Here is an 11,101-nt window from a genome sequence, read left to right on the forward strand (position 1 = left end):
CTCACAGCCCTGCGGGGCCGGCTTGGGTCATGACCACCGCCCGCCCAAAGCCCCGTCATGACGTGATTCTCGCCTTTCTAGGTGACTTCACTGTCGCTGCTTTTCCTGAGGGATCACACCTTCAAACGTGAGGCGGAATGGCCGGCTCCGGCGGAGTCTCTGTCCTCTGCGCGGACGCTCGGGCTGGCACCTGGGAAGGGCTCGGTGGTGCCGTCCTCACAGCGGGTCACCGGCCGCTGATGGGAGAACGTGCCGAGGCAGGGACAGCCGGGACCACCCGTGCTCTGCCCACTCGGAGGGACGTGAGCCCCCGGTGACAAGCTGGAAATTCCTCACCTGTGCCACTCTTAAATTTCAAACAGCCTCAGAGTTTTGGCGACTCCAGTTTCCTGGCTTGATGTGCCCTCTAGAGGACACTCCACTTTTTTTCTGTATTTTTCCCACTAAGCGTGGAAATTGTACTTCAAAAGCTGTTTTTTGCAGTATTTGAGGTGGGTTTACAGTATCCAAAACACCGTTTGACCTGCCCTGAGCGTTTACTGAAGGTCTGTGCTGCTCGGAGCTTGTCGGGGAGCACGGCTGTGCAGGGCTGTTACTTGGTGTGAGTGTTCTTCATCACATTTCTCATAAATGTGACATGTTAGTTAAAGCTAGAAGTTGTTGTTTAGTCTAAGAAGCTATTGCCTGTTGCTTTGCAGCACAAGTAGTTGTTTGCTCGTTTTTAGTAACTGCCTCTCTGTGGTTTTTGTTTTGATTTGCAGTGAAATAAAGAGAGAAAAGAGAGTCCCCTCACCGGACGTTATAGTGTTGTCTGACAATGAACCTTCTAGCCCTAGAATGAATGGTTTAACAAAAATAGCATTAAAAGAGACCAACACGGAGGCGCTCATGGTGAGTCTTCTTGTCGTGACGGACTCTAAGTTGTGCCATCTAGAAAGAAGAAGACAGACCTTTTCTACAGAATCCCAGGGTCTGGTGGATACGTGGTTTTATAAGGATGGTTGGGGTTGGTTTTGCCTTCAAATTCTTTCTTCATACTTGGTTTCTGTCCGTATATTGTGGGCATGTCAGTGTTATATTAAGACATACATGACAATTACAACACCCTAAGTTCTTGTCCTAACCTGTATGCTCTCTCTTTGCCCTTTCCCCGCTCCCTGTTTTCCCATCCTCTGTTGCCTTCCCTGGCCCTGCAGAAAAGCAGTCCCGAGGAGCGCGAGAGAATGATTAAACAGCTGAAAGAAGAGTTACGGTTAGAAGAAGCAAAGCTGGTTTTGTTGAAAAAGTTACGGCAGAGTCAAATCCAGAAGGAGACCACTACGCAGAAGGTATTTCTTTTCCTGCCCTTAGCATCTCATCTCTTGAAATGGAGGTGAAAAAAGTTAGTACCTGTGGCAGTTGCCATAAGCTGTGGGACATAAGCTAGCTTTCGGATAATGCATATCTCACTTTTCATAAATTCTTTATGAAGCTTAGAGTGGCTTAGCCTGTTAACCGTTGCTTTTTGCGGAATTCCGGTTTTTGTCTTGCCAAGACCAAACAACAAGATGGTTTATCCTGTCGACCGCAATCAGAAGCTGAAGACCTTTTTGTTAAACTCGGAGACGTTTGTGATTTGAATACACTCCCAACTTTTAAACACTCCATCCACTCCTTAAGGCTGAGTAGAGGTTGCTGCGATACGTTTGGAGGAGATTCCTGCACGTAGCAAACGTGCTGGCGGGTAAAGCGTTTGAACCCCGGGCTCTGGGAGCTGGCGGCCGAGGGCTGAATTTCGTGCTGCGTGGCAGAAGCCCAGCTCGGGATTCCAGGTCTTACCGGGTGAAGTAAGTCTTGCATCATCCCCAAAATCCCGGCAGCCCCTGGAAGGAAGGGTTCAGCCCTCCCACCCTTTTCTTCCTTCTCTTTTCTCCCCACCCTTCATCTCGCACGGCCACGCGCAGTGTCCGCAGTGCTGAGAGGAGAGAGCTCTTTTCACTCAGAAAAAGAAAAAAAATGTGCTTTTTTTTTTTTATCCGGGTGGTTTCCTGGTCCCCTCGCTCCATGTGTCGGTCGTGCTGGTGCTGGAGAGGGGAGGAGGTTGGAGTGAGGGGGCCTGCGCCCACCCCACGTGCTGCTAAATTCCAAGTGTCTGTCACGATGGCAGCTGAAGGATTTTGCGATGATTTTGTGGTGGGGGCGACGTGTAGATTGACGTGCACTTGACGATGCAGCTGGATGTTTACACTTCTTTTGGGTTGGTTTATTGGCGTTTTTTCTCCCGGAGTTCTGGGTGCTTCAGTAGGTGGGATTAAAACCAGTGCAAGTACGTGCATCGCTTGGCTCGCTGCTGAGCACTGAGCTCGGGGGGTTTGAACTAACTCGAGTGAAACGGCTTATCCTGAACTTCTTCACATCTGAAATCTTTTTCCTAAACTTTTTTTCCACTTTGCATTATGCTTGAAGTTAGTCGGGACAGGCAGTAGCGGTGGGGGAGACCGATTGGGGCTCTGAGCTGGGACTGCTGAAACCCCTTTCCACCTCGCTCTGCTTTTGGTGTACGGACTCATTTTCCGGGTATAACCTTTTCTGTCCTTACCTAATCATTTCTTCATTTAAATACGAATGTTGAGATGCTTGGAGGAAGAAAGGGATGGGGGAGGGGGAAAACCACAGTCTTTGAAGACTCTTTGCTGAGGAGGTTAAACGCTTTTATTCCCTTAGCTTCTGTAATTCTGCTTACACCCTTACACTCGTCTGCTTTCTTTCTGGTTTCTTTTTTTTTTTTTTTCTTTCTTTTTTTTTTTTTCTTTTTTTCTCCTCTTCCAGCCTGCTGGTTCCTCTGGGAGTGCTGTGGCCACCCCTCCGCCCTTGGTGCGGGGACCGCAGAGTGTTCCTGCTGGCAAGCCGTCCCTCCAGGTCAGTGGGGTGGGCCAGGCTGCCAGGTTCAGGGACTGGAGCAGAGAAGGTGCACAGGGCAGACAGTCCCATCGCAGCAACGGCTTCGAGCCAGGCGGAATATTTTTTTTTTATAATTTATTTTATTTTATTTTTTTAACTCCCGAAACACCCCGCTGTAAGCTTTTTAAGAACGATTGGGGTGGGAGATAAAAGTAGGATGTCGCACGGAGGTAACTCTCATAAGCTTATTCTTCAGGGGCTGATCATCCTGATCCACTCTGGGATAAATACGTGCGGAGTGGGACTAACGACCTTTGGCGAAAGAGGATGCCGTGGAGTTAGGTCATGGAAATACTTGCCCTACCCTCGAGAGACTTAATTGTGCCCTCAGTGTGATTAACTGTAAGAGCCGAGTGAATTGTGTGATATTTTTTTTTTATTTTTATTTTTTCTTTTGACTTGGTGTCGGAATGCCACACGATGGTAGGAAAGGGCTTGGTTCAGACTAAATTAAATGTTGGAAAGCCTTGGGGAAGAAAAGGAAGGAAAAAAAAAAAGAAGCAGATAGCATTGACATCTGTCAGCCTAATCTTCCTCTGGAGTCTAGGGTATTGTTTCGCTTTCAGATTTAAAACATGTTGGGTTTTTTACCTTGGGCTAATTCAAAACTGTTTCAGCCCAAATGCTTTCGCTTGGAACACGGCAGCCCTTCATTTCAAAATGCCCTAGAACGCCCTGCTCGGGGGAAAATCCGGGTAAATTTGCTCTCCGTTTAGGGACCATTCACAAAACCTAAAGCAATCTGGCAGCTGGAGGAATCTCTTCCTCGAGGCAAGCTGCCTTCACTGAAGACAGCACTTTCAGAGGAACTGGACCACGAGTTAAATCTTCAGCAATCAGTGCAACTTCGGTCGGACAGAGCTGAGAGCTGGCAGCTAAGAATCCAAAATTGAAGTTATTCTGTCTAACTTGCGGTGTTTGGGCAAATTAACCTCACCTCCAGCTGCTTTGGCTTGACTGTAAGAGCTCTTACTAATTCCTGTGCTTAGGAGTTAACGTTTGGGCTGCAGCTGAAAGGCAAAATTTCCCACCTGCCTCAAAAAGTCCGTGTGTGTAAATACGGGAACTCGGGACAGTGGGAGCTTCAGCATTTTTAGAGGTTGTCATTCAGAGGTGGTGCTGGGCCCGGGGCCTGCCTGAGGGCAGTGGCCGGCTCTCGAGAGCCGCCCGGGGAGGACGCAGGGGTCTGGAGGGGTTTGTCGCTCTGGAGCAGCGAGTGTTTCCGATCCTGCTCGCCTGGCGGTGCCGATCTGCGGGGACAGACGCACCAAACTCTTGAGAAACTGAGAGAGAGCGTTTAATGCAGTCCGCGGCCCAAAACGCATGGGCAGCAGTTTTTAAAACTTCTGAAGCCTGTCTCCTTTTCCTTTTTTTTTTTCCTAAAGCTTTCCCCTTCTCCTGTCTCTTTTTTTTCCTCCCCACACACATGCACATCCCCAGTCTGCTCACCGCGCCGGGTCCCTGCGTCAGCAGCTTCTGTCTGCCCTGGGAAGACAACAGTTGGTATTTCTCCATCCTCTACTCTCCTACAAAATACACCTTTTTTTCTTTCTTTTAACACCAACTGCACCGAAGCCAGCCCGGCCATCTCTTGTCCCTCCAGTCTTCCCCTTGGCGACAGACAGACAGACAGACAGACACTGCCTCCGGCCCATCAGCCCACGAGGAGAGCTGTGCTCCCGTCCCCCCGCTCTCGTACCGGGGCTGAGGTGTTGCCTCCGGGCTCTGTCTCAGTCCAGCGGTTCTGGAGCTGCTGCAGTTTCGGCGGCGGGAGGGCAGAGGCAAACGTTGCTCAGGACTGCTCTTCACCTTTCGGATTCTGTGCAGGAGGAGAGAGAACAGTCCCCGAGCGCGTAGCCAGGCTGCCGTCGCGTCCTCACGGGGGCCTGTATTGCTGCGTGGGGTCTGAGCAGCAGGAGGGAGCATGCCTGGAAATCCACCCGAGGAAAAACAGGGCGAGTGAACGATTTTCTCTCTTGCAGACCTCTTCCACACGTATACCGGGCACTGTTATTCCTCCTCCCTTGGTCCGCGGCGGGCAGCAGGCTTCTTCAAAACTAGGAACTCAGCAGAACACGCAGATAGTGATGCCGCCTCTTGTCAGAGGAGCGCAGGTAAGGATTTGCCTCGTGGTAGATGTGGTTTGCCTTTAATGCACCCAAACTGTTCCCTTTGTCATCTTTCTGCTTCTCTGGAGGGAACCTCTCAATTTCTTGCTGGAATTTCTTCATGTTCCTGCGTGTGCTGCTGCTCAAAGATCTTGCGTCGTTCCAGTTTTGCACGTTGTGCTGTCCCGTAACGCCTCCCGTGGAGCACGAGAAGCCCTCGTGATGGTGCAGGAGGCTGCCTCAGCTGCACCAGAGCACTTTCTTGGCCTTTTATTATCAAAACTGATTTACAGGCTTCCAGCTTTCTCTGCTTTTGGGAGAGCTGCAGCAGAGGAAGTGAAATACAATGCCTCGTTCTTCTAAGTTGTTTTTTTTTTCTCCCCCTCATTTTTCTTTCTGTCATTAATTTTGCCTTTTCAAGTGTTAAAAGTCAGGGTTTTTTCCTCATCGTGTCTGTCTTGCGATTGAGTAAGAGCTCCTGAAATGAGATAGTGAACTGGAAGAGCTGCTTTGTGAGGCCTTTACCACCTGTGACAGAAAACAAGTAGGAAAAGGATGTTCCATTTGCTGTATGGTCTTCTAAAATAATGACTTCACTGGGAACCAGGGGAAAAATAGTTCCTTGTTAAATAAGGATTTGTTTTGCAGTGAGAGGTCTGCTTTTATCTGTTGCATAGTCAGCATTAAAGAGGAAGGTAGAGATGTGGTATCTCATTTTCTTCCCGTTCCCATTGTGGGGGAAACCTCATTCCGAGGAGTAGCTTTCCTAATTCCCTTGACGTGAAACGGGCTTAACGACTCTGTGTTTTGAAAGAAATTTGGCTTGAAAACTTAGATTTTTGGCACGGCTGGTTGGGCCGTAACGTGAGGCCCTCACACACCAGCATCTCTTCTGGCGTCGCATCCTCCTTGGTTCACTCCGACGGAGGGAAAGGGAAGAAGCATCGCCCGTCGACAGGGCTGTTACCGATCGCGCTTTCTCTGCGTTCCCCGCTTCGCCTCGCTTCCTCTCGTCTCGCGCCATCCCACCCGACTCCCACCGCTTCCCCTCCCGCTCTACCCTCCCTGTGGCTCAGCCCATCTCTGTGTCTTCCCAGCAAATCCACAACATCCGACAGCACTCCAGCACGGGGCCGCCGCCGCTGCTGCTCGCGCCGCGGGCGTCCGTCCCCAGCGTCCAAATCCAGGGGCAGCGCATCATCCAGCAGGGCCTGATCCGCGTCGCCAACGTCCCCAACACCAGCCTGCTCGTCAACATCCCGCAGGTAAGGGACTGCGCGGGCGCTCCCCTTCTCTGGTCACGCAGGAAGGAAAAAACCATGTCACAGAGTAACGGGAAGAAATACATCTATTTCTGTGAAGTGAATTTTGTGTCTCGTTTCACATTCCGTATTTCAGTATGAAACTGTCCGTTAAAATTTTTACGTTTTCTTTCTCTTCCTTGAGAAGCATAAATGAGTGTTCTGCTCCAAGTGGGCTAGGGCTCCTGTTGGAAACCAAGAGGTACTGAGGCAGACACTTAACATCTACCACAGACACTGGCATCCAAGTGCTGTACATAAAGGAAACAATTTAAAGTCAGTGCTTTGACAAAATCCTAAGGAAAAGGACTCTTTTCTGGTTTTTTCTTTAGAATTTCTAAAACCGCCTCATAAAAAAATGTTCAGTAAAGAAAAATACAGTTCTTTAGAAAGCAGTTTAGGAGCATTAGATGCCGGGCATGGGACCGCGGTGAGCGTGTGCGTGTTGGGATCCCTGCGGTCACCCACACGAGGAAGGTTCCGAGGCGGGTGGTTGGGTCAGGTCCGAGCTGCTCCGCGGTGCCCGTCCCTCCGCCGGTTTCACTGAGCCGCGTTGTCTTTCCTCCCAGGCTTCGCCGACTTCGATCAAAGGTACAAGTGTGACGTCGGCTCAGGCCAACGCCACCACGACCAGCGCCGCTTCCATCGTCAGCTCCAACGACTCTCCGGCCAGCCGGCAAGCCGCCGCCAAGCTCGCCCTGCGGAAGCAGCTGGAGAAGACGCTGTTGGAGATCCCTCCTCCCAAGCCGCCTGCGCCGGAGATGAACTTCCTGCCCAGCGCAGCTAATAACGAATTTATTTACTTAGTCGGGTTGGAAGAAGTTGTGCAGAATTTGCTGGAAACTCAAGGTGAGATGCCGTTAGAAACAGTCCTCAAAGGCAAGGAGAGAATCTTTGCCGTGTGGACTTTAGCTCAGGATCAGGCAGCAGGGACTTTCAGGAAGACAAGTTGTCATACTCTGTCCCATCTAGGGTTCCCTTCCTTTAATAACTTTCAAGCTATTTAATTTTAAATTCTTTTTAAAAAAATCTTTAAGAATAATGATTTCTCTGAGGCTAGACACTGACTGTAAAGATTTCTCTAAAATGCACCCAGTTCTCCCCAAAGCTGTTTGCTTCCTGTCTGTCGCTTTTTCATCCATCACTGCTAAAGTTTCTAGTCACTGCCTAAAGTAGTATCTGCTGGACACTTACACAGACTCACAGAAGTAAAGAGTTGGAAGATTTAGTAATGCAAAAGCCTTCAGACTGAGCAGAGTGACGGATGGAGGGTTTGGCGGGTTGGGTTTATTTATGCTGGAATATTCTTGAGGTTTCTCAAGCATTTCCCATTCGTAGGGGGAGCTGAGCTAAGCTGGTTGTGTTCTCCTCCAGGTAAAGTTTCGGTTCCCGTATCGTCTCGCGAGCCCTACATGTGTGCTCAGTGTAAGACGGACTTCACCTGCCGCTGGAGGGAGGAGAAGAACGGAACCATTATGTGCGAAACCTGCATGACGTCGAATCAGAAAAAGGCCTTGAAAGCTGAGCACACTAACCGACTGAAGGCTGCCTTCGTCAAAGCGCTGCAGCAGGAGCAGGAGATCGAGCAGAGGATACTGCAGCAGACGGCCTCTCCCGTACAGACCAAGTCGGACCCTATCGTGCAGCACCACTCGCTCAAGCAGGTACGGCTCCGGCGGCCACGTCCTGGGGGCGGTGGTGCCCCAAGCACAAATGTTGGTGTGAACCTGGTGCAGGAACTTGCTTTATTTAAGCTCTGCAGTGTGCGTTTGAGTGTAAGCTTAAACTCGGGCTTAAAACCCTGGGGTTTGTCGTATGATACCTCAGTTATGTTCTCTGTACCTGAAGAAGAGAAGGGAGCGGTGTTTTTCTGCAGACTCGGAGTTATCCGGGATGTTTAACTCATGCCCTGCAAAGGGTGTTCCTGAATCTGTTTAGGATGTGCCGCATAGAAAGGGTTGGCTCCGGCGCCAAAGACACAGGATAGAAAAAAAAATAAATAAATTGGCTGAGCCAGGAGCACATGGTGATGCTTGTGGAATTTTAAGGTGATGGTGGCAACCATCCGTGACAGAGACCAGGTCTCACACACCTTGTAAAACCACCTTTCAGCTGGGGGAAGGCAGAAGCTACTTCCAATTGAACTAATCAAGCTCCTGGTTATTTAGGCCATAGAAATGCAGATGCTTACGCTGCACATTTCTGGCGGCTTTGCAGTTGATTATAATTTCCCCCTCCTTACGAGTGCTTTCAGAAGTCGAAAGCTGATTCTTCTTTAGTTGTGGAGGTTTGGAAGGTTTCAGCCCTGAAAGCGAAGCGATGCCTCCCAGGCTTGGCGGAAGCAGCCGAAAAACGAGCGAGGGGGCAGCCGGGGTTCGTCGAGGCCGTTGTACTTGGGAGGCAGAAAACTGCTGCGCCCGTCCTTACCCTTTGCCTCTCTTGCCAGACTTCTAGCCAGATGTCTCGAGGGCCTCCCGGAGCTCCGCGGGGAGTGTTGCATGCATTTAGCCAGTCACCCAAGTTGCAGAATGCATCGTCTGCAGCAGCACTTGGGAGCAGGCCAGGTAAGCATGCTGAGAGACCTGTCAGCAAGGGCAGCGCTGCCGCCTGGAAGAAGACTCCCATGAATACAGGTAGATTTTTCTCTAAAGTTTCTTTTCTTTGTACTTATTAGCTGCACTCTGTCCAACAATCATAGCTCTTTGGGTAAGGATGCTCTCTCTTTGACACTTCCTGCATGAAAGCCCGGCGACACCGAGGCTTTGCTCCTCTTGGCGCTTGTTTTGGTGCAGTTTCGGCTCCTCAGGCGGTGCTACCAAATAAAAATTCCCGCTTTCCACCTTTATAAGTAGCTGTAATGTCAGACCACTCATCGCTGAGTCCGTGTGCGCGGCCAGAACTGCGCTGCGCCAGTCTCTCGGGTGTTTCTGGGACTCTCATTCAGTTCTTTTAATTTTGACCGGGGTTTTCTCTTTGCTGAAAGCAACGTACAGTGACTTAAAGATGGGTTTGCTCTGGGTAAGGCTGCAGCGCGTGCTCCCGGCGTTCCTCAGGATTTGAAATAACTCAAGCTGTTGCGTTGAACAAAATGGAAATTACAAATTCTTGTCTAATCTCTTTTATATATCTGTAGAAATGAGAAGAGTAATTTGTTTTCTTAAATGATAATCAGGGTTTCGAGGAAGGGAAACTCTGTAGCCACCAGCTCTTTTGTGATCTGCTTCCTTGCCCAGTATTGAATGGATTTATTTTGAGGTTGTTTTGGTGTTTTTAATTTCTGATAATGTAATTTATCATTTTTAAATGTAATTTCATTGTTGAGAGCACTAGCCTGCTCAAATCTTCGTTTGTGATACAAAACCTTGCTCCTGTTTGTTGGGATGATTTTGGCACTTTTCACCTCCTGAAGGGTCTGACCTTCGTGCCCCGCGCCGAGATCATCCCTTCTCCTGGGGGTGAAATGGGAGTAGTGGGGGGTTTTTTTGCCACTGCTTTGCCTTGTGTCTGTCTTGTCCCGTGACGCTTGCTCTCTCTTTTCTGTCTCGCCAGGTGGGGCTTTACCTTTTGTTAATCCTAGTTTAGCTGTGCACAAGTCGTCTTCGGCAGTAGACCGCCAGCGTGAATATCTCCTGGATATGATTCCCCCCCGGTCCATCCCACAGTCCGCCACGTGGAAATAATGCAGAGGAATGCCCGAGAGGAAGACTTTCCTGTTTCTGCCATCCTTTTTATACCACATGACAGTGGAATCTGCTTTAATCCCAGCTGGATATGCCCCAGGCTTTATAGGATGCAAGAAGACCACTCCTCATCCCATCGAGTGCTGCTGTCCCTGCTATGAGAAAACGACACCGCGGGGGTGGGAAGGACCGAAGCTCGTTTGGTTCTCAGATTCTTGTGATTGACTCATGATGAAGGCTGTCAGGGAAGGGGAAGAATGCTCTTCTTTTTTTATTTTTTTCCTTTTTTCTTTGGGCTTTATGTATTTAGTTTTGGATTTTGTTGTCACCAGCACAAAAGGAGGACTTCAACGACTCTCTCTGCCTTCGGTTTCATTGTTAAGAACTCACCCGTTCGCTGGAGCGTGGACGTCAGCTCGAGGAGAGAGGAATCGCAGCCCGACCTTGCCGACGCGTTTAGTGAGCCGAGTTCATGTTTGCTTTTCTTCCCTGCCCCTCCTCCAGCCAGGAAGGCAGCCTACAGATTATAATGTTTCCAAATCTTCTTGATGATGAGCTAATGATAAATAAGTGCAAACTCAAATTCCAGTTGAGTATGGTTTTGTTTCGGTATTTTTTTTTTTTTTCCCTAAGGGACTGTCTGCCACCAGAACTTGTCTGGTAGGTGGGAACCAGTGCAGGAGTCTCTCACTTTTGTTGGATTCTGTTTTGAATAGACTTTGAACTGTTGGTAGTCTAAAAATCTAATTTACTGAATAGACAAACACCTTTGTCCGGTCTTTCTAATTCAGCAAAGAGCAGTTGGGCCTTTCCTATGTTCCCAGAGACTTAAAAGTGAAACTGTTTTTTGATTATTTTCTTTTTTTTGGAGGGGCTTTGGTTTTGTTTTTTTTCTGTTGTTGTTGTTTTGAGCAATTTTACTCAAAGGAGAAAAAAAAAAAACTAATAAAGAAATAAATTAGAAATTCCGGAAGCTGCACGCAATCAGAAAGGGCGAGCGGAGGAGCGGGAGGCTCTTCCCTCCGGCGGGGGCTGCAGGGGCCGAGGGGCCCGTGCTGGGGGGCAGGACTTG

General features: G+C 49.3%; 1 protein-coding gene across 2 annotated transcripts; it reads left to right on the forward strand.

The window, feature by feature from the left end:
• Positions 1-765: 765 nt before the first annotated feature.
• On the forward strand, positions 766-10,616 carry GATAD2A (GATA zinc finger domain containing 2A). 2 transcript variants are annotated; one of them, XM_009876880.1, is made up of 8 exons: positions 766-891; positions 1,197-1,328; positions 4,923-5,054; positions 6,146-6,313; positions 6,919-7,198; positions 7,724-8,013; positions 8,796-8,982; positions 9,899-10,616. In XM_009876880.1, the coding sequence occupies exons 1-8, from the start codon at positions 838-840 to the stop codon at positions 10,027-10,029; spliced, it is 1,374 nt and encodes a 457-aa protein (XP_009875182.1). In that variant the 5' UTR covers positions 766-837; the 3' UTR covers positions 10,030-10,616. The 2 variants fall into 2 exon arrangements, with proteins under 2 accessions (XP_009875182.1, XP_009875183.1); XM_009876881.1 differs by having other exon boundaries at positions 769-906; positions 6,125-6,313; positions 9,899-10,359.
• Positions 10,617-11,101: the final 485 nt, after the last annotated feature.

The sequence above is a fragment of the Apaloderma vittatum genome, unplaced genomic scaffold, assembly GCF_000703405.1.
Source record: "Apaloderma vittatum isolate BGI_N311 unplaced genomic scaffold, ASM70340v1 scaffold22959, whole genome shotgun sequence".
In the NCBI taxonomy this organism is placed as follows: domain Eukaryota; kingdom Metazoa; phylum Chordata; class Aves; order Trogoniformes; family Trogonidae; genus Apaloderma; species Apaloderma vittatum.

Bases quoted from the DNA above. Each gene is read 5' to 3' on its own strand.
- GATAD2A (XM_009876881.1), top strand. From the start codon at position 838: ATGAATGGTTTAACAAAAATAGCATTAAAAGAGACCAACACGGAGGCG. The intron at 1,329-4,922 runs GTATTTCTTTTC...TCTCTCTTGCAG, and splicing joins AGGAGACCACTACGCAGAAG to ACCTCTTCCACACGTATACC. The intron at 5,055-6,124 runs GTAAGGATTTGC...CCTGTGGCTCAG, and splicing joins CTCTTGTCAGAGGAGCGCAG to CCCATCTCTGTGTCTTCCCA.